Raw genomic sequence first — 22,986 nt, 5'->3', positions numbered from 1 at the left:
CTGAACCATCACGTCACTTGTTGGCATCACAGCAACTCTCTTTAGCTGAGCTCTTCCTTCAGGGAAATGTTATAACCTTTCTTATTCTTGGGGACCAGATATCTGCTTTTAGCACAAATTAGGGGCTCCTGTTCTGAAGAGAGCAAGAAAAACAGGAGGGGAAAAGAAAAGCCTTTGTGCTGGATTTGCCTGGAATCTCCAGAATCAATTATTCACTTACAGCTTTTTTTTTTTAATTCTCATTCAGCTTAGCAATGCTGCTCTTGATGCCTCACTGTGTGTTTACCCTCATCCTCCTACAGATTCCACCTGTAAGCCTGAAAATCCCTGATACAAATTCTGCTCTGTCTTTCTCTCCAGGACTGCTTTGTTTTGCTGCTCTCTCTGCTCAGAATATGGTTGAAAGCTTTTGGCTCTCATCATTCTTTCTGTTCCTTTTGAGCCTTGTTACAGAAATAAGTGTGTCTCATTACAGTCTTAAACCTGTGCTGTTTGCAGTCTGCAATAACTGGAGATGGAAAATTGGTGTAGTGACGTTGTGTGTGGTGATCCTCTTTGTGATACTCATTTTTTAATGAATTGCAACAAAGAAATATCCAAAGAGGGATCTGGCTTTTACATGTGATGAGCTGTTCCAGTCTGTTGTCTCATGGTACCTGGAGGCACCAGCATCATGCAGAGATTTTTATTTCAGTGCTAATACACTGCTGGAGGGTGTGGTCAGCTGACAGCCCTGGGCTGGTGCTGGCTATTTCTTCATCAAGATATAAAAAGATGCCATTCCACCTTTATCTCAGTGTTATCATTCCTGGAGGTACCTGGCTGCCCTTGTGTTTGCACATCAGACTGTGTTTTACAGATATAGAGATTATCAGGAACTGAAAACATGAGGGAAAACATTCCTGCAAGCAGAGCTGCTTTAATAATCTGTAGGCCACTCACACAGAAAGCACCATAAAAAAATAAATAAAGGAAATCATGTTTACAAGTGATTTGAGAATAGCTGTCTTTTGAATACAAGCCTCTAGGTCTGTTAGGAGATTTTACATTCAGCCCACTGCCTGGCCATTATGTGTTGCAAAGAAATTACTCTGATTGTGCAGATCATTTCAACGCACAATGACTGGGAGCCCAATATTCTTCATTAATTTTTCTGGGTTAAATAATGCTCTGAAGTAATTTTTCTGATTGTTTTTTTGTTCCAAGAGCGGATTTCTTTCTGAAGAAGCTGTGTTCTTAGGTGTTACAAGTTTGAAACCAAACCTCATCGTTACCAGACTTGTCCCCTTGCTGGGCCTTTCCTGTCACCTGGAGGTGGCTGAACCTCCCATTTCTTGTGTGGCTTCTCTCATTTTGCCCCTCCCTCCCTCACACTGCATTGCCCTTTTTTAACTCTGGATATTTGACCCAGCTGTCTTTAAAATCATTAAATTTAAAATCATCTTTTTAAATCATTTGATTTGATTTCTTTTCTTCTCCTGTTAAGCTTTGGGATTCTTCTCTCTCCTCCAGTGTCTTGGCTACTGGTGATTGTGGTGCCACTTCCATTGCAGGATTTTGTGCCTCACCAGCTGGAAATCTCACATAAATACCTGACTTTCCCTCCTGCTTATGGCTCTCTTGAATTCTTTTTTGTGGCAGTGTCATTTTTTTTTTAAATGCAATATTGTAATTGCTGCCTAAAGTAAAGAATGTTTCAAATTGCAGTTTGTGAAATAGGTTTTATGGAAGAGACTTGTATTACCAGCCCTGCTTAGCTACATGCACTCAGTAATCACTCTTTCCTGGATGTTTTTCAGAGTGCCACCTCCACAGAGGAGGTTGCTTTATATTTTGTGGCTTATTTTCAAATAATATACCTGTGCAGAAATTGCTGTGAGAGAAACTGCAGTGGTGTCTTTGCCTTAGATGCCACTGCTGGTTTCCCTCCAGGTGCTGCTGGCACTGCCCCCAGGGAATGGGCACGGCCCCGAGGCTGCCAGAGCTCCAGGAGCCTTTGGACAGCGCTGCCAGGGATGCCCAGGGTGGGATTTTGGGGTGTCTGTGCAGGGCCAGGGGCTGAGCTTGAGGATCCTGATGAGTCTCTTCCAGCTCAGCATATTCTGTGCTTCCATGAATCAACAGCAGCATGGCCAGATTAGACCTTAATTACAACCTTAATTGAACCATCAGTGGGTGATGATCCAGAAACCTGACTTCTCACGGGCTGGTGAGCTGGACAGCTCTGGGAGATTGGCTACTTGCCCCTGCCCTGCTCTCTTTGCATCTCTGCAGCATCACCAGAACTGCATCTCCCATGAAGGTGTTTATTACTTACTGTCTTCTGTCTCACTGCAAGATGCTGGATCTGGGAATTTGGGAGGGGTTGAAGGGAAACAAAGTCAGTTGGGTTGCTGGGAAAGGACTAAAATGTTGAACTAGCTCTGAGTGACCAGTGGAGTGCTGGGTGAATGTCAGTGAAAGTCAGGCCACTGCTCTGGCTCCTGGGATGGTGCATTTTGTACACTACATAAATGAGTGTTTCTGAGAGCAGTAGCCTGGTGGAGTAGATAAGGCACAGATAGGGAGTCAGGGGACCTGCAGACTTCACTCCTCTGGCACTGCTTTCTATCATTTGCCTCCCTTATTAAGAAAGCAAGCTTAGGGCAGAAAATTGTGCTAGTTCATGTTAGTGCAGAGTAATGGGGTCCTGCCCTCTGTGGGGGCTCTGGTGCCACTGAAATACACACACTAATAACAGTGGGGACCTGCTCTGTGTCTTACTGTTCCAGCATCCAGCTTCTGCTGCAAGGAACAATTCATTCCAGGAAATGTGGTGGAAGTAACCACTAGAAAATACAGTTATAGTTTGTTTTCATTCCTTTTTAATGCCAGCAGTATATAAACATGGTTTTTCAGAGAGAAGAGGGTGGCCCCTCAAGTACAGTAGTGCAGAGATTTGCAAGTGTGTTTAAAGATATTGGTATGAAATGGCCATCTGAGCAGTTTTTATGGGCTGCTGTGCTCAGAGGATTTCAGATCCTGCATCTCTATAAAGGAGAGGAGCAGAACTGAATTCTAAACCAGCCTTTCTGCCAGGAGCAGCAGAGGTCATCTCCTGCAAGAAACAGCTCACAGAGCTCCTCCTGCCAGGATAGGAATGTTCATACTTGGAGCTGGTGCTGGAGCAGGAGGGAAGCCAGAGGGAAACCAGAGCAAGCAGAGGAGATTTAAATCTGCATGGTAAATATGCCAGAGCAGCAGGAAAACAATGGACTTTGCAGTCATGTTCCATTGCAAGGCTGTGAGAATCCCAGAGCCAGGGATTTGCTGACGCTGTCATATTCTCCATTCCTAGGCACTATTAGCTGAGACAACTGACAAAGGGTTGGGCTGGTAGCCTAAAGGAATTGCTGGCCTTTGCCAAGACAGACAGAGCTGCCCAGAAGATGGGAGTGAGTCGGTCAGGGCGGCGTGGAGGTGTCAGGATGGATAATGAGCTTTCCTTCTCCTCCTGGAACTGCAGGAGCCTGCAGTGGGGTGGGAAATATCAGATAACAACACTCTGAGCACACACTGCCTGCAGTAACCAGCAGCAGCCTGGCAAAATCAAACCAATCTGGTGGATTGGAAGATGGAGTTGACAGCTCATTCTTATTTCTTCTAACACAGCTCACACTTCATGAGGGTATTCAGATGGTACAAAAATGAGGGGCGTCTGACTGTGCTGTTTATAGTAGAAAACCATTCTCCAACACCTATTATTTAGGGTCATAGGAGTAACTGCAGCTCAGCTGAAGGATAATTTGGAGTACTTCTGACTTTCACTTCAAATGAATAGAGTTTTAGCCATTTTCAGGGAGAAATTGTACCTTTCTCATTGCCTTTGTTGTGTGACTGTGGGGATTGCCTGGCTGATGGTGTATAGCTCACCTCTTGGACACATTTACTGCAGGGTTGTGGGAGAGCTTGTCAAATAAAGATGGAAATATGCAACTGATATTTTATTTTCATGCTCAGGAGTCCCTATTAATGCATTTCAGACATGTGAGCACAGAAGTTATCAGTGAACTCTTAAGTGAATGGGCAAATTGGTGAATGCAGCAGAATAGTAAAGTTGTCAGGGGCAAAAGCTGAAAATTATATGTGAGATTCCAAGAGCCAGCCCTTTTTGCTTGGTAAATTCTGTGTTTTGCTCTGGCTAAACCAGATGAACAGCCTAGCTGTAGAAAAAGTGAAATCATGCTTTTAGCACTGCATCCTCTCTTAAAGCATATGCAGCTTAACGTGTGGCAAAGAGGCCAAACAACACCCCAGTGACAATAACACTGCTGTCTCACCAACACATGGACTTGATGGAACATCATCTCCCCCAGCAAGTGACTTCATGAACAGAAGGGATTCAGATTTCCTGAAGATCAGCAGCACTGAGGTGTTAAAAGAGCAAGCCATTAATGTCTTCTGCTGTCAGCCCTCTGTGTCCACCTCTGATTCCCTTTCCCTGCCATGGTTAAGCTGCAGAGGAAGACCTGGCTGACTCCAGCAGCCAAGGTGAAGCCCAAGATAAGAGTGGATCTCATGTAACATAAATTCATTTAACTTGGTGAACTGCAGTGGTGATATTTTTAGGAGCAGTTAAATGTAACAGGAATATAATGAAGATAGGCTTATTTAGTCTTTAAAGTAGCCATGACTCAAATCTTGTGGGGCTTTCTAAATGGAGCTCGGTGGCTTAAGCTATATCTGGAAATATTCTGTGCAGCAAGTGGTGAAATCAGCAGAGCTGAGGTCTGTAATGAGGACTAATGAGGTCTCAACAACAGGGTAGAAGGCAGCTCTCTCCAAGGTGCTCAGTTAGAGCAGAAATGCTGTGCAAATAATGTTCCTAAATATGTTTTATTTTCAGGTGTGTAGGTTTCACTTGTTAAATAAACAAACACAACACAACCCCCAAATATTTCAAATAGAAATGATGCTCTCTGTTTGGCTGAAGGATTTAGGCCTGCTTTGTGATGTTAAAGGGTGCTGAGGCCCTGGCACAGGGTGCCCAGAGCAGCTGTGGCTGCCCCTGGATCCCTGGCAGTGCCCAAGGCCAGGCTGGATGGAGCTCCAAGGTCCAGCCTGGTGTTGTGGAAGGTGTCCCTGCCCATGGCAGGGGTTGGAATGAGATTGGCTTTCAGGTCCCTTCCAACCCAAATCATTCCATGATTCTGTGTGGAGGGTGCTCTTTATGTTGGATTAATGCTTGTTACATGTGTGTGTGTAATGGGATGTTTAAAAAAAACCAGGCCTCCAATACACTGAGAAACACAAATGTGAGCTGATTTTAGAGGGAAAAAGTTTCTGCCAGAAGTATTATTACTATTACATGTTACTTTGCTCACTATTTCGATGAGTAAGGATTGCAAGTCCATTTAAACTATTTGAGATTAAAATTAGAACTGTTGTTCTCCTGTTTCTGGGTGCATGCTGAGTGCTTCAGAAGAGTAAATGCCCCATTACAGTATAACTTAGTAAAATATTAGAGTCATTTGCACTACACTGGGATTTTACACCCTATTACTGCTCTGAATTATCTGTCATTAGCCCTCATTAAAGGCAGATTTGGTTAGATGGACAATTGTCTATTGCAATTTGATTGCAAATATGTTGTTAGGCTTTCAAATGAATATTTAAAGTGGATCATTGCACAGTTTGCCTACAAATTCTTTTTTTTTTTTAAATATCTTGTCCTTCCTCTCCCTCCATCTTTTAAGGAGCTTCCACCCAGAATTCCAATGCAGTGGAACCTGAAAAGCAAGTTGACAGCACAGTGAAAATGGCTGGAGTTATAGCTGGTCTCCTGATGTTTGTTATTATCCTCTTGGGAGCAATGCTTACCATCAAAAGAAGGTAAGTTTCTGCTTTGCTTCCATCTTGGACCTCTGGGCTACATTGTTTTATTTTCCAAAGGAAGAATAAATAAATATGAAACATTATTTATGTGTGACAGAGGTAATGCCTGTGTAACACTGACATTAAGGGTTGTAGGCCCAGAAGAAATACCAGTTGTGGGAGATCCAGCAACAAAGGAATGGTTGGTACTGCAAAGACATAATGATAATTAATTGATAATAATGTCTAGGGACAAGTCCCAAAGTAGCATGGAGAAGTACAAGGGTATAAAAAGAGAAACCTCTCCTAACAGGAAAGGCTGAGAGACTTGGAATTGTTCAGTCTGGAGAAGAGAAGGTTTGGAGTGACCCAATTGTGGCTTTTCAGTACCTGAAGGAGCTACAAGAAATGTGGAGAGGGAAAACTCAGAAGGGCCTGGAGTGACAGGACAGGGGGGAATGGCTTCAAGCTGACAGAGGGGAGGTTTATATCAGTTTATATCAGAAATTCTTCCCTCTGAGAGAGGTGAGGCCCTGGCACAGGGTGCCCAGAGAAGCTGTGGCTGCTTCATCCCAACCATTTACCAACCCTTGAGTTTGCTGATGCTTTGGCTGTCCCCACTGCTACAGCCTAAGTTATTATCTCACTAAATTAGATAAAACACTGCAGAATGAGTCCCAGAGGCTGGACACTGAGGATCCACGTGCTCTGTGTGAAAGTTCCCAAGCCCCTGCTGAGCTGAGCTGGCCCCTGGGACAGTGCTCAGGACCTTCAGCTGAGCTTGCCTGGTCCCTGAAGCAGCAGCTTTTGGTGACTTTGGGTGTGATGTCCCATGGACAGAACTTTGCTCTATCTGCTTTTGCCACAGGCTTTGTAAACCTGGGCAGTTTTCTTCAAAGTTATCATTAGAAAGGAGGTGAGTGGGAGTATCAGAAATCTAAATGCTCCCTTTCCCCCACTAGAGCTGGAAAATTACAGTTTCCTCTGTGTTGCTTCCACAGCCCCTCCCAGGGCAGACAAGCAGAATCCCTGCAGGCTGTATCTGTTTGCTGCACTTTGCAAGGATACCCGCTGGAAGACACACTGAAATAAGGAATAAACTGCCTCATTGACTTTAAAATCTTTTCCCATTTAGAAGCTCTGAGTGCAGGAGGAGGTTTGGGAGGCTGTAGCACACCTCCAGGGCTGCTGATCACATCCATTCTGGGCTCCCTTGGATGGGCACCACCAGCCCCGTGCACCTGGGGCTCAGAGCTGCAGATGGACAAGTGTTCCCTGAAGATGAACTTCAGCCTGCCAGGCTCATTTCATTTGTAAACTAGTGTGGGTTGGGAACAGCTTTCATAAAAGGAGAAGCTGATTTGGACCACAAATTGATTGGAACTTCTGGAGGAGCAGAGCTGAAAGCTTGAGCTCTTCAGAGAGAACAGTTTAACAACAGAGTGCTCTTCTTATTTTGCTAACAAAAGCATTTGGAGCTTTTGCATTCCATGTTTGCAGTAGCCTCATTTTAAAAACAGTTCCCTTCCCAGTGCACCAAGGCCTTGGTGTACAATAGTGTAGCCTTGCAATGCAACAATTCAGAAAAAATAATTTAATGAGCTGAACTTGAGATGTTGTCTTCAAATGGAGCTGGAAAATACCCCAGTGACATTTGTCCATTGTCCAGGGCATCCCAGCTCACTGGGAACAGGCACAGGGTTTCCTGGATGAAGCATTTTGTTAACCAGAGGAGCAGAGGAGGGAGAGGGATTAGATGAGAAGTAAGACATTGGTTTGAGATAAGCATTGGTGTAATCAAGAGCCTCCTTTTGTTCCTGTGAGACTCACCACATCAGCAGCACACTGCTTGGAACCTTTCACACACAGAGCATGAGCAAGCAGTGCTCAGTTGATCACAGTTTCAGAATAAAAAAATTGCAAAAATTCCAGGAACTCAAAAATTTCTGGGGGCTGATAAAGTTTTAGAGGGTTTAATCAGATATGTGAAACTAAATTAAGCCAACCAGTTTATTTATGCAGCGGAAAATTTGGGTTTGATTTTATGTTTGTTGTCTGAAAGTTTTAATTGATACTTGGGGCTGTCTAAAGTCTGCTAAATTTTCCATATCTGGATATCTATGTCAAAATTGAGTGTACATATCAATGACTGTTTTAAATGTGACTGTCTCACAGTATTTAAATCAAAACCATTAACAGTTTGTTTTCTTGGTTTTGAGAACTCACTGACTGCAGGAGTTGAGTCACAGCATCATCATTACATGTATATGGCATAAAAATTGCTGCCACATAATGGAGAGAAACTTTATACAAGGACATGTAATGACAGGATAAGGGGGATGGCTTCAAACTGAAAGAGATTAAATTTAGATTGGATATGATGAGGAAATTTTTCACATTGAATGTGGTCAGGCCCTGGCACAGGGTGCCCAGAGAAGCTGTGGCTGCCCCTGGATCCCTGAAAGTGCCCAAGGCCAGGCTGGACAGGGCTTGGAGCACCCTGGGATGTTGGAAGGTGTCCCTGCCCATGGCAGGGGATTGGAATAATCTTTAAGGTCCATTCCAACCCAAAAAACTCTGTGATTCTGTGATAATTTAACCTGTTAATTTAGAGGTGGTTATCAGTGCCCCCATGAGTGTATATGCCCAGAAAAGGCAGAACCACGTTCTTTCATTAACAGATACATATCCTGAAATATGTCATTTTTATTGTAAGAAAATATTTCTAATTCTCTAAGGAACTTGTTTTGTTTTCCTTAATATTATTTAAATACAGAGAGTACAGAATCATTTTGTGAAAACAAAACAGAACAAGAAAAACAAGATATTTTTCAGGAGAAAATACCCTTTGACTTTGCCCCTCCCCAGAGGATTTGATTTTGGTCAGTTCTGATTTCATCTGGGCAGTTTTAATTCTGATGTAATCGTGACTTGCATTTCCCTGGAGTGAAGAATGTGACACCTCTCAGGCTGGTGTGTTTGAGCAGACAAAGTCTCCACTGACCCCTTTAAATATAAGACTGAATAAATAGGATCAGACAGCCTGTCATGGGAGCACTGTAAATGAGTTCTTTAAACTGCTGTCGGTAGCAAAAAAGGAGATTTGGGGCTATGTAGGGTCCAGGATTATTTCCTCCTATGAAAATTCAGCTCCTTATTCTGGATTAGGATTTAGGTTGGTACCTTAAACTAATTAAATAAAACCCCAAAGCCTCTTGGGCAGAAGACACACAAGCTATAGGATGGAATTAGGAAAAGGGACATTTGCACATGCAGTGACCAGTGTCCCCTCTGTGTCCCTCTTTCAGGAGGGAGCCAGGCAAGGGTTGGGTTGTGTTCTACATTCTAGGATCGTGTTTTTATTGAACCATAACTCTGACCAGTTCTCACAGTTAAGCTGTGAAATATTCTTTAGTAAGTCCTTATTTCAGGCTGCATATTTTGGAAGAATTTGAGCCAAAATATCCAATTCCAAAGCATGCTCTTCTTTTTGTTTGTGTTCCTTTATTTTCTGTCCTTATGGAGCAAACCTTTCTGAGCTTTCCTCTGCAGCCTGGAGGGATGTGCAGCTTTTTAATGAGGGCTGAGAGTCTGGTGGGATCCCAGATGTCTGTGGCCCAGACAGGAGAGCAGCAGAAAGAGCAGCAAGAGGTTCAAGGGAACAGTTCCAGTCGATAGAGCAGTGTGAGCCCTGCTCCTGGCCTCTCACAGGGCTTGGTTTAATTGAATCATTTGGGGGGTTTCAGGGGTTCAGCTGTGTGTGCTCTCATTTTCTACATCTTGGTCATTTTCCCCTTTGTTTAGAGGCTCAGAGGAACTTGGATTTTCACAGAGAATCTCAGTGGCAATCACTGCACCTTAACTGGTGCATTGCTGGGGCCTGTAGGATTGCTGCTTCCAGGAGATAATAGCATTTAGTTAAAATACAACCTGGTGTAGCTTGCAATCAGTGCCATTCAAATAACTTGGCATACCTCAGGAATATGGCCAAAATAGCAGGTTTACAGCAAAGGCCATCACCAGGAAAACCACACCACTTCAGTTTAATCTTCATAAACTGCTCTTTACCCCATGTGTGCACAGCACAGTGACAGCTGCACCTGCTTTCCACCTGTGCTCATGGAAGTTGTGTTCAGAGCAACCATAAAAGTGAGCACTTGGAAGCTGCATTTGTATTTCTAAGTGATTCCCAGTCATCCTAGTATCTTCAAGGATGGGATTTTAAAGCTGTGCAATAGGCTGAAGTTTGAGTTTCACTGTTTTCCCCTGCCTTGACCACTGCTGCTGCTTCTGTGGCTTCTTGTGGCTGGTGGTAAATCTCTAATACCCTGGGCTAGGTGTGTGCTGAACCAGTCTTTTCAGAGAAACTTCTTCCCAGCTATAAAAGGGAAAATATCACCTCTTAAGTTACAACTGATTGCCAAGACTCAGTTTGTGATGCTGCTCAAAGTGTTGTGAAATGAATTGTTGAGAAACTGTGGTAGAAAATGCTTAATCACAGTGATGCAGAAAGCTAATGCATGCCCCCAGTGCTCAGCTATAAATATGGAGTGATGCTTGAATTGTTAATGAACTATTTGCATTTTAGAGTTTGACGAAGCTTGATTTATCATTAGACAATTTGCTCATTGTCTAAATATTCCAAAATTGTGGCATTCTTACATTGTCACTTCCCTATTTATTGTTATTTGTATTAATAGCTCTGACATCTTTCTTTGCATTTCAAAAATATCAAAGCACTTGAGAGGCAAAATTAAATCTCATTGCCCATGTTACTGACATGATAAAGTGAGGGAATTAAAGGTGAAGGGATTTATTCATGGTGGCAGAAGTGGAAGCACAACTGTCTCCAGTTCAATATCTATTTATTCCTCACCAACATACAGCTCCTGAAACAAGTGTAGGCAAATAGGATCTCAGTACAGAAAACAGCACACATACTTTGTATATTGGAAAAAGAAGCCTGGAGTTCATCTAAATCTAATTATGTGCTTTTCTCTTTTTCTCCTTTTGGATATTTTGTTCATCTGACTGGCCATCAATATTTAGAAGAAATGCATATTCCTACTCCTATTACTTGTAAGTACTTGACTGGGGATGAGGTTTTTTGAGCATGTTCACCTTGTGGTAATTTTGTGCTTTGTTGTATTTTATTTTTTTTTTTAATCATTTGATTTATCCTTGTCTTTCCAGCAGCTTGTTCTTTATGTTTTATTTTCCCAGTTGCATGTTGTTATGTTTTCCTCGTTTTCCCACTGCACCTTTAGCTGTCTGCAAACATATGAATGTCCACAGAAATGTCAGTTACAGTTTATAGCTCTTCAAAGTGGATATTCATCTTTAGATTGGATATCAGGACAAATTTCTTCACCAAAAGGGCTGCCCAGCACCAGAACATGTGGCCCAGGGAAGTGATGGAGTCACCACTGAGACATTTAAAAGTTGTGTGGACGTGGCACTTGGGGACAGCGTTTAGGGATGGACACAGCAGTGCTGCAGGAACAGTTGGATTTAATGATCTTGGAAATCTTTTCCAACATAAATGATTTTGTGATTCTGTAAATGCTAATGGACAAATACAGGGCGTCCCAAGTGCACCTTTTTAATTGTCCATTGCTCCTAGCCAGCCCAGGGAAATTCACACCTGAAAGTTCCTGTTGGGGATTTCTCAGCCATGGATGTAAGCTTTTTAAAAACCTTAAGGTTTCTGACATTATCCCAGCAAACATCCCTGGAGCTGCCAGGTTCTGCGTGTTGGTTTAGATCATTGGATGATGAAGTGGATATTCAGATATTCAGATCTAAATCACCTGTCCAGTCCTAATGACAATGCTGCATAATTAAGGCAGTTGTTAAGGCACATGGAAATGCTTCACACATCGGTACTCCCAGAGCCATCTGCTGCCTAAAGACTGAGGGGCTGGGAAGCAATCAGGGCCAAGCTGTTTCTGCCATGAAAATGGTTGTCTGAGGGTCTGGAGGAGGAGAGGGCTGGATCAATGATGTGAGGAAAAAGTCCTGGAGAAGTGAGCTGGACACCTCTGCTGCCATCAGAGGGCTGGGAGGGATGGGGGAGGCAGCTGCTGCTGCAGACAGAACAGCTCTGCCCTCTCCAGCTCCCAGGAGCAGCAGGAGCCCCATCACTGACACCAAGCCTTTCCCCACACCCTGCCAGGCTTGTCAGGGCTCTGGAAGCCACCGAGTTGTCCAAAGGGCCACGTCAGCCCTGGCAGCCCCTCCTGGTCTGCTGCCCCAGGAGCTGCCTCCTTCACCCCTTCCTGCAGCTCCTCTTTGTCTCATCTTGGTGCCTCTTTCTGGAAGATGTTCAGCAGGCCAGCAGAATGAGAGGGTCAGTGTGCTGCCATTGTAAGGGGAGCTGATTTCTTTTCCAGATTATTTGCTTTACATCCAAAGAACAGGGATCCCTATGCACCAGTGCTTGGAGGGATTTTGTTTCTCCATGAGCTCTCAGGAAGATGTTGAAAGGGGAACCTTTCCCACTTTCCAAGCATGTGAGGAGCCTTAGGACACCATCACGAGTCTTGACTTAGCCCAGTGATGTAATTGTAAATGCAGAGTAACTCCATTTCCTCTAGACCTCACACTGGTTTACTGAGAATGAAATTTGTAGCCAGACTAAAGAGGAGGTTAACTAAGTGTACAGTAGGGGATGGTTCTAACCCAAAGGTGCTACAAGCTGGTTGAATTTATTGATAGAAGCTTTCCTCTTCTGCACATTTCTCCTGTTTTACTGTTTGGTTTCCTTGCCACCAGTAGCACCACTGTCTGAGAAATTCAGTGCCAGGTTTCCCATTATCCCTCTGTCTTTTTCCAGCAGGCAGTATGTGGTCAGCATGTTCCCCGCTTCATTTTATTTTGAGGCCTGTGTGTTTAAAAAGATGAATCAACTTCCAAGCCCTGTGTGACCCATTTTACAGCTGCACAGCATTGCTTTCAGCAGTCAGCTGAGGAATGCTGTGCCAGAGCAAGCACAGGGATCCTTAAGGGTCTGTTTGCTGTGGGCCAATTTGCTAGACCCTTTTTCCCCAGGGAGCAGTGCAGGGACTCAGCAAAAGTGAAGAGAAAAGCCTCTGGAGGGTCACCCAAGCCTGGGGTGAGCTTCAGCAGAGGCAGAAGGAAGGGCTTTAATAAGGTTTAGTGAGGCAGATGTGCAGCATGCAGCACCTCACACAGGGAAAAGCCAGAGGTGCCATCAGGCAAGCTGAGTGTTCACAGGAGCCACTGGAGATTGGAGCTTAGAAAGCTTTTCCTCCCCAGTGCCACACCCAAAATTTTCTGCCAGGAGCTCATTCTTACCTCTGTGCTGGTGGTGTCCCAGGGACAGCTCTGCAAGCTGCAGCATCCTGATAGTGGAGGCAACACATCCACAGTCAGGTGAGCACTGCAGCACCAGGCTCTGCCCTTTGGCTCACATGGCATTGGGCCTGTTCCCTGTGCTGGGAAAACCCAAGCTCTGTTTTGCTCTTTTCCCCCCTTGGTTACAATAATCAAGGTAAAAGGATGTTCCAGTAGTGAGGGAAGAAAGCAGGAGAGCCCATGAAGGAGCATGCAGTGAAGTTCCACTGAGTTTCAAGGTTCACATGAAATTCTTCATTAGAATTGCAGATGAAGATCTGAAATTGCTAAGGATTGTGCAATTCTTAGCCAAACTTGGTTCAAATTGCTCTGGACTCCTATCAGCAGTGAGGTTGGACGTAAGTTTATTTGAAATGTTGTGGAAATAACAGCAGCAATATGGTTATATACACAGATTTTTTTTTAAAATAGAATTGATTTCTATGCTATGACCTTGCATGAATTATTTAGTCCTGAAGCAAAATTCAGGTGAATGTCTTACCAGTATTGAAAAGCAGGTTCCCAAATAGATCTGCTGGCAGATCTTTAGATGTGACCATATGGACTGTATCACTTCATGTTTGGTTTCAGTTTCTGGTCTTCAAACTGTGTTTCTTAGAGCAAGTCTTGTCTGCTTTCAGATAATTCCTCCCAACCCTTTGTCATTTTCTGTACAGGCATTTCTTTTGTTAGAGACCAAAATCTCCTCTCCTAACTCTTCCAAACAGTTCTGAATGATTAATTCTATTAAAGTCACTGAGACTTTTTTCAGGAGTACCTCATCTTTACAGAGACAGGCCACAACATTTCGGTAATCTCTAAAGTTCTGCCCTCAGCCAGTCTTGTGTTCTGCTGCAATTCAAGAATGGAAGCTCTGATTCTGTGATGGTTTAATCCCTGCAGTTCTGATGGGTGAAACCAGTCCAAAAAAATCACTTACAAGAGCAGCTATTTTGGGCATGCACAGTTACGGGTAAATAGTTCTGGGATTCTTGGATAGCAACACTTGATTGAAAACTTCCTACAACACACAGGAGAGGATGAAAGAGAAGGCCATGAAGATCTTTAACATGCTTTAAGTGGAAATACAACCCAGGAGGCCTCGATTCCTAACACGTAACTCATCGTGCAGGGTCAACATCGTATTGTGTGCTTCACTTTACCCATCAGCAAAGGCTGCTTTGAGTTGAGATCCTGCTGTAAGAGCCCAGATGAGAGGTGCAGGACTCCCAAGCAGCTCTTAACAAACCTGCTGTTTATTGAGAGATGAAACTACAGCAATCTTGGGTTGTGGGTAAGAAGAGACAGCGTAAAGTTGCCAGTCACAACTGAAAGCATGCTTGAGAGACCCTTAAGTTCTGGTTACAATACATTCTATCTTTTTATGTACTGAATATGCTAATTTACAACATCCAACCAGGAAAAGACACAAATCCTATAGAATCTACATACAGCCTATTAGGAGTCCTGCATTACCATACTGTGTTCCGTTTTTGACCCTAAAAGCTCCTTTCTAGATCCTTTTTTTCTTCTTTGTCAAACTGGCAGGGTCTCCCTGACCCTTGGACTCTTCAGCTTGCAGAAGCATCCCTTGTGTTTGCCAAGGACATTGTTCAATCCACAGGGATCTCCCCTTCAGCCCCCTCAGCCATTGTCTTTCCAGTTGTCCAGTGGAATCTTATACATCAAAACCAGCTCTCATTTCTATTTCACTGATAGGTTTCCTATTCTCAGATTCTTTTGCCAAGCAATCATATCTATAAGACTTTCGTGTTTCATCTTTCCCAACACCTGTGAAGAGAAAGAGATGGAATTAGGAGTTCTTGTCCTGGTGCACTCCTTGCACCCCTGTGCCCAGGGTGATGCCTGAACATTTTCAGAGGAGTTACTCTGTATTTACACCAACACAGATGGTGTCTGAGGTTGAGACAGAATTGCTGCTGTTTCTCTGCACTTAAATGTAATGGGTAGTGTAAGGCATCAACCCAGCCAGGTCTGGGGGATGTTGGTTTTACTCCCAGCTGAAGCTGTAAAACACAGACAGCAATTCATCCACTTTACAGAAGGGTTTGCAGTTAGTGACAGACACCTCTTTTGCAACAGTATTTTCAACTGCAGCAATCCATATCATGATTTTATTATTTGCTCACCAGGAAAATAAATGGAAATGTTTTCTGTGCGTGGGTTGTTTGTTTTGGTTTGTTTCTTTCTCCTGGACTGGGTAATGGCTGCAGAATGAAATTTAATCAAGAGCAATATGAGACCAGGGAAGAATTTCTGGAAATATAGAGCTTCATGTATGTGCTACAAGCACTCAGTTTAATGTTATTTATGAGAAAAGAGCACTCAGTGGCCATGAGTGCTCTTTTTTTTTCCTTTTCCCTTGAACTGGCCAGAGCTCCAGGTACGTGACTGCAATGTAGGAGTCCCTTCACCTCCCACTGGAAATTCACACCAATTTTAATTTTTGGGTGGCTTCAGCTGGGAGTTTCTTTTCATGGGAGAGATTGCAAAGGTTATTAAGCTAAATATATACTTAGATTTTTTGAAATAACAGAGTTTATGCTGAATTTATTGCCACCATCTGTGGGACATTTGAAAAGAAAAATATCCCTTTATTTTATTTATAAGAGTACCTCTGTATAATCACATTCACACATAAATATCTCCTTGTATTTCCATGGATGGTGGGATCTGCCTGCACAGGTCAGCTTGCTAAATCAGGATTTTAAGAAGAAACATTCTCATTAGGTGCTTTTCTCATCAGATGATGGAAAAACAGGATCGTTAATCAGTGGCTATGCCTGTCTAATGAAAGCAAATTAAAAAAAAATAATGTATCAAAATGCAGAAAGTAGATGAGATGTTATTTAGAACGTGTCTGTATGGTGATTGCAAGCCTAAACTTTGCAGAGGGCAGGGTTTGTGGCTGTCTGTACCAGCAGACTTACACTGGATGGCTCCTTCTTCCATCTGGCTCGTCTAAACTTTCCCTGGTTTCAAGTAAAACTAAAAAATAAATATAAATAAAAATAAATCCTCCACAAACAGTGATTAATTTGATCAAGTGAGGCTTAGATCATACTTTCAAGAGCTTGTGCTTGTACACTCACTGTGCAAAACACCCAGGGCATCTTTTGACTTATCTCCACTTCCTCCTGCTCTGTGAGGTTTGCTCTGTGACACTGGCCTTTGCTCTTCAGTACACTTTCACTACACATTCACTACACCTTTACTACACTTTTACTACTTTTTTTCCCCAGAGCAGGTGCCCAGAGCCCACTGGAGCTGTCAGGGGTGCTGAGATGGGGCTGTGCCCTCAGTGCCTCTGAGGAGGCTGCCCCGGTGCTGAGGGCAGCACTGTCCCCCAGCCCTGCTCAGGCTGCTGGCAGCTCAGGAGGGGCACTGAGGAGGCACACACTGAGCAGGAGCCCCCTGAGTGAGGCAGAAGGCTGCCCTGCTCTGAGCCTCTCCTCTGGCTCTGCTCACAGCCTGTGGGGCCCAGGAGTGCCCAGCCTGCCCCACTGGCCCCAGGGATGGGCAGCTCCTCCTGCACGGAGCCCTTCCCCAGAGCTCCCCATGCATTCCCCAGCCCCTGCAGGCAGCAAGGACAGCTCCCCTCCGCTGTCTTTTCATGTCTGGAGACCTATCAGCCCTATCTGGTTTCCTTTTCTCTAGATTAAAGGTCCACATTTCCTTTGGCCTTTGCTTGTAGATCATGTTTTCCAGCTTTGCCTTTGGTGTCCTCCTTTGTGTGTGGCCCTGTAGCACGGGTCTGGTTTGAAGAGCAGTGTCAGAGCAACAGGATCACCCAAATTACAGTGCCAGGCCCTTCGTTTTAAACCAGCATGAAAGCATTCTTCCAAATTGGATTAGATCTGCTACAGGTTTAGGGCACGGGGATCCTTTCCAATAGATCTGCTGTTTGACCAGTGCTCCCTCGTATTTGCATGGCTCATCACTGCCTGCCTTAAACTGGGGCAGATTCCATCACAAATTACATGTGTATTCCTAGGAGTTTGCTACACACAATTCCTCTAAAAGGATTTTTTTTTTTGGCTTTCTCAAATTGCTTATTGAAATTCAGGGCAATATGCAATTTATGTCTGTAGGAGGAAATTTCATGTTTAACTTACATGATCTATACCTAATGTCTAAATTACCTGTGCATGCAAATCTACACCACAGTGTACATAATCCATCCTGGGAAAACATCTAAAATTAAATCTGTCAATGTACATGCACGAGAGTTCTCCAGGAGTGGCAGTTACAGATTTAATGTTCATGCATGTAGAATTAATAGAAAAAGTTAGAGAAGAGTTTGAAGCCGTTTTTAAAAAATAATACCTGACAGTCATCCAAACCTCCACGAAACAGGAGTCTGATCCTGTAGATACTTCTAACAGAAAATATTGCTGGAGCTTCCTGATTAATGCCCGTGGCAGTAAATGGTTTGTGCTTGATACCAAGTTTACATTCCTTGACTGTTTAAGTGGAACTCCCACAATTTTAATATAGTGCTTCAGATTTTATGTCTAGTCTCTGATATGAGTAGGAGTTTCAAAAAATAACCAAATCAAATCTCCATCATTTTTTTCTCCCCAAATTCACACTTAGTTGTGTTCACTGCCAATGGCTTTTCTCCTTGCTTTAGTGGGGTCAGCATCAACTGCCTGATTATACAGCTGCTTTCATTTTTTCACTCAGCTCTGAGCACCTTTCTGTCTCATCCCCCTCTGTGTGTGTGGTGCTTGCAGACATCATCTCTTCATTTCCAAACCCTCCCAAACTGGAAAGAGCAACCCGGAAAACTCCACCCATGGACTCCTGATTTCTTCTTGCCACATTTCCCTTACCCTTGAATGTAAACCAGCATCAGGATCATTTCATTCCCCTCCTGGCATTCTGTGTCGATTGTATCAGACTCCTCTCCCCAGTACCTGCCTGGTCCTTTGTTTCCTCCCCTTTCCAGCTGCACAATGCATGAGTGGGAGGTGTCTGCCCTGTGCGGGGTGTCAGCTGTGCTGGGGACACGCTGGGCACGCAGCCAGCCCCTGAGTGGCACTGATGCTCCCAGGGCAGCTTTGTTGGGGTGCTGCAGTGGCAGTGGGGACAGCAGGGGCCGAGTCACCAGCTTGGCTTGTCAGCGATTCACAGAGATCTCTATTTTTGGAAACAGCATTTCTAGATAAACGCTTTTCCAATCCCAAAAGGCGTTTCGACGTGCTGGGAAATAAAGCTCTACCTAGCTGTGGGTTTTAAGTCACATCCCTAGCATTCTGGAAAGCGCTAGTCATTTGATTTTATAATCTTTTCTATGAATTATAATGATGGTAAGGACCAAATAGGCTTAGTCCTGTGCTGCCACTCTCTCCAGACACAGAAAGGCGGCAGAAAAGGCACGTTCAGAAGCCGAGAGCCCCTTGATGTGTCTGGCAAGCTCATCTCTGAAATCCTCAAAAGAGATCTGTCTTCCTTTTCCCTCTAAATTTAGATGAAGAATTTTTACATTCTTGGAACAGAGAGGGAGAAAGGTGGAAACTGATAAGACGCTGTTGAAAGACAATTGTAGAGTTTTCAGCTGCAGACCAGGGTTGTGTGTGTGAGGTAGATTGAGAACTTTAAACTCATGTCACCTTTTCTTTTTAGGCATTCAAGCCAATGTTTTAGGGGCCTCTCTGTCTTCTACAGGACCAGGTAGAACTCCTTTGCATAGGGCTTTTGTAAGCAGGCCTTTGGGGACTAAGGGGCTTGGGTTTGGGGTTATTTTTCTCCTGCCTAGGACATGCAGAAATGTTGTTGCTCATTCACACAAAGACAAAACAAGTTTGCCAATTCCGGCTCTTTGTAGCCTGTTGGCATTTCTGGAAAGATACCAGGCCATGGGGACTTACAGATAATTATTGCCACAAATAATTTAACTTGCACTGAATGAGGAAGTTGCCCCTTTTGACTCACTCTTCTGAAGCATCAGGAGTGGTCGTCTGTAGTGGCTCACCCCAGCAGTCCAGAGTGCTTGTTATTAAGGACTTCTGCATTTTGGATTTGTGTTTCCCACTGAGTGATTTTAATTCCTGTTGCCAAAGAATTCACACAGGCATGTAGGATTAGCAAACCATCAGGATTAAAAGAACCACACGGCAGGGTTAACGCACTTCAAGACTATTTTAGTTACTTCAGGTACCACAGTGCAAAAAAACAGGGGCTCCTGTGTCTGCAGCTCACAGCTCCTAATTCTGTGGCTGTGCCAACGCTGCTGAACACTGGAAGCAAAGCTTTTAACATCATTAAACACCAGCTTTTTGCTTCATCCCTCAAGGACTGCTCCCCTCTTTGCATCTTCCTCTGCACAAGTGGGTACACCATGGGGGTTTGGGAGGTCTGAGTAAGGCCCCTGGGATGATGGACCCCATTGGAACAGCTCTGGGCTTGGATTGGAACCACTAATTGTAAATGGCTGAGCAGATGAGACAGATGTGAATGTTCAAAAGTTTGCAGCCAACATCCGAGTTTTCTCCATAAATCTCTGCTCTCCTGATCTGGATTATCTTTCTTTAAAACAGGCTTTTCCCACACACATAGGCAAAGGATTTAGCTCTCTTTGACCCTTCTTTGCAAACAAGTGTAAGTGGCCAAGCTGCCCATCTCCTGGAGGCTGGGGCTCAGCTATGTGCTTGAACTTGCCTGTAAATGCCACTCTGACATGTTCTGTGCATAAACAGAGCCTGAGAGACTATGTTGGAAGGAGTACCTCCTTTTTTTAGGCTCTAATTAAATTTAAAAGATGGGTAGTACTTACCATAACCATGTTGTTTTAGAGACGAAAAACCTCTTTGCAAAATGATTCAGTTGTTAGGATTTTTTTTCTTTGAGTTGGAAAAAAAGAAAGGCAACTAAAGCTCCTTCTTACAGTAATCTGTTTTTCTCCCTTTTATTTTGTTTTATTTTCCTATCTAGGGAAGTTGTGTGAGCAAAGTTCTTTGCTGCTGGTGCTAGGGATTTGTGTGATATTTTTTCAAGGCGTGGATTGTAGAATGTCACACATTCATTTTTAAAGGGTTTTGCTCTCTGATACGAATGAAGCACAGGGCAGTCAAATGTCAGTGGAAGCTTAGCAGCTCACTTTTCCTGCTTCTCTCCATTTTATTATTCTCTGTGTTTGCAAAAAAGGAGCCCCTTATGTTTTCAGCTTTGTTAGTGTTTTCAGAGCAGGCAGCCTTGCTGCTTTTGACAAAGTTTTTGCTGCCTCCTCAAAACAAGACAAGATTCTTTTTCCCAGATCAGGGAAATATTTGGACATTGCTAAAACAACTTCAACCTTTGATGTGCCCCACCCTTCCCTGGCTGGGGATCCCCAGAGCACTTGGAGCATGTGTCAGGCTTCAGGAGGCTGCTGCCCTCACTGCTCTGCCTGGGGACAGGACAGAGCTCTGCTCCATCTCTCTGGTGGCACAGAGCCAGGTCTCACACTGCCTCAAAGAGCATCCCACGGGATGGATGCAGATGTCCTGGTCCAGTGGAGTGAGCAGTGCTCCCATCCTGAGCCCTCTGCTCCTCCTGGGGCACGCAGCACCCGCGCTGGGGGCCGGAGCCATCCCACCCTCTCCCAGGCTGAGGTAGCACTCCCACTGCTGGGGTGATGCAGGTTTGTGCCAGATGAGTGGCTGGCAGGGACAACCCCAGGCTGGTATTGTGATATTTATCGGGCTCCACAATTGTGTTAAAAAGCCGTGGGGTCTCCTGGAGTGTGGTTTCTCTCGTGCCCTGCATGTCTGATCAAGTGGGGGAATTTTATCAAAATATGTTGCCGTTGCTTTACTTTTAATGCGGGCAGACTGACCTTGCTTTCTCCCCTCTCCAAACCACCCCAAAGGAAGCTAGCCAAGAAGCAGAAGGAGACTCAGACCAGCACACAGAGGGAGATGGGTCCTGTGGCTGCTTCTGACAAGACCTCCACCAAACTCAGTGCTGTTCACAATGAAGAAGCTTTTTCTTCCAGCTGCCAAGATGTTAATGGATTCAGTAAGTTTAACTTGCTTGCAATGGATATGACCCCCCTGGAGAGCTCTGGGTTCTTAAAAGGACCCATTCCTTTGGGCACGGTGTTGAGGAGTTAGGAGTGGCAGTGACAGAGATCATTGCAAAAGCTCCATAGAAATCTGGGGTGTCTCTGTCACTGCCCCTGGTTTAACTGTCAGACAGGTGGAGAGCATTCCTGTGGGTCCAAATCTACTGAGAATAATTTATGAAGTCTGTTCGAATAACTGCATCAGAATAAGAGGCACATGTTTATTTGTTGTTTAGAAATACTTTTCCTTTGTGAGTAGAAGAGTCAAATCACTTAGCTGACTTGCAGGATGAAATAACATTTTCTGTGTGAAATTGTTATGAAAGAAGGCCTGGTCTACTGGCTAGAGAACTGGAATGGAAAGACAGCATTTCTTCCTTTGTCTGTGTCCTCGGTTTATTCTTCACATGGTTCAGTAAAACTGATTTAGTTAACATTTGTAAACCTCTCAGACCTCTGTAGCTGAATGAGTTTTGTGGGTAAAGCAGCACCAAGTCTTACTTTAGCCTCACTAGATCCAGGTTGAGTGCATGGTGGATTGCATGGTGGATTTGTAAACTTTTTTCGTATTAAATAAATTTAAACTTAGACACTATGGGCATGTCACTCCTTCTTTTGACACTCAGCCTGTTAGTTTGGCCAAGGGACAGCTCTGAAACTCAAGTGTGTACTGAAACTCTTGTCTTTGTTAAGCATCTTTAGTGAAGGGTTTTCCCCCCTAATTACTGAAATGGAAGTGCTCATGATACAGAATGTGTTTTATCATTGAAACCTCCCCTTGCAATCTGAAATTGATTGGGACAGGTTGAGTGAATTCTTCCTTTCCCTCTCTCTGCAGGTCATGTCAAATTCCATCTGCATGTGCTGCTACTGCCACTTTGTGTAACACACCTGTGAGATGGATAAATAGGTGTTTGGGACAGCCAAGGCTGGCAGGGAACCCTTCTCTCTGATATTAAATTGCCTTCAGTCAAGATTTAATTTACTCAGGTGCTGAGTAGCTGTATCCTAAGGAGGCAGCAGGAGTTCTGTGGGGTTCCTCTCTTTGAAAGACAGGACAGCAAGCAGAGAGTTTTGTATCAACCATCCTGAAAACAGCACAGGCAGCTTGGCTGGAGTATGTGGGGAAAATCAAGTGTTTGACACTTGAGTCTGGGTTTCTGAAAGTTTGGGGATTTTTTTTCCAACCACAAAGTCAGAAAAGAGACAAGCTTGAAATGTGACCTAATTTCCACCCCCCCCCCGGCCCCCCTTGTTATTTTGACAGACTAATTAAAACAGTTGAGTCATTTGCTTGAAATACAACTATAGAAAATACAATGTATCAAATTTTGTAAAGAAACCTCACTCCAGGTTTTCAAATTTTTTTAATCCGTTAGACTTTTACTTGTCTGACATCTCTGCAGATTTTATCACTGCCTTCCCCTATAACCTGAATCAGTCATGGGTGGAATCTTTTTTTTTTTTTTTCCTCTTTATATCTATGAGAAAGAATTATCAATAAACCTTCATGATTTCTCCAAATTTTTTACTGCCAAGTCCAGGATGCTGAGGTGTTGGAGGTAAGTTCTGTGCAATAGTGTGCACATGCTGATACAGGAATTTTATGGGATAAAGAATTCCTTGAAAAGAAAAATAAAATAAATTGCCTTAATAGAGTTTAATACTTGTGGGTTCTATACAGGCCTACTTTAGAATAACATAATAGG

The 22,986-nt window shown here is 43.8% G+C and overlaps 1 protein-coding gene across 2 annotated transcripts in view; it reads left to right on the top strand.

Annotated features, from left to right (window-relative positions):
• The window catches only part of PTPRT (protein tyrosine phosphatase receptor type T), a 446,577-nt gene that overhangs the window by 362,942 nt on the left and 60,649 nt on the right, over window positions 1-22,986 (top strand). Inside the window, exons 14-17 of one of the 2 annotated variants that reach the window (XM_063404659.1) lie at window positions 5,736-5,871; window positions 10,903-10,932; window positions 18,859-18,906; window positions 21,083-21,231. In XM_063404659.1, the coding sequence (XP_063260729.1) occupies window positions 5,736-5,871; window positions 10,903-10,932; window positions 18,859-18,906; window positions 21,083-21,231 (363 nt within the window). The remainder of the gene's footprint in view (window positions 1-5,735; window positions 5,872-10,902; window positions 10,933-18,858; window positions 18,907-21,082; window positions 21,232-22,986) is intronic. The other variant, XM_063404660.1, reaches the window with a different exon arrangement.

Source organism: Prinia subflava, chromosome 8 (assembly GCF_021018805.1).
Source record: "Prinia subflava isolate CZ2003 ecotype Zambia chromosome 8, Cam_Psub_1.2, whole genome shotgun sequence".
In the NCBI taxonomy this organism is placed as follows: Eukaryota; Metazoa; Chordata; class Aves; order Passeriformes; family Cisticolidae; genus Prinia; species Prinia subflava.
The sequence above is the reverse complement of the archived record's forward strand: the minus strand, read 5'-3'. Positions and strand labels throughout refer to the sequence as shown.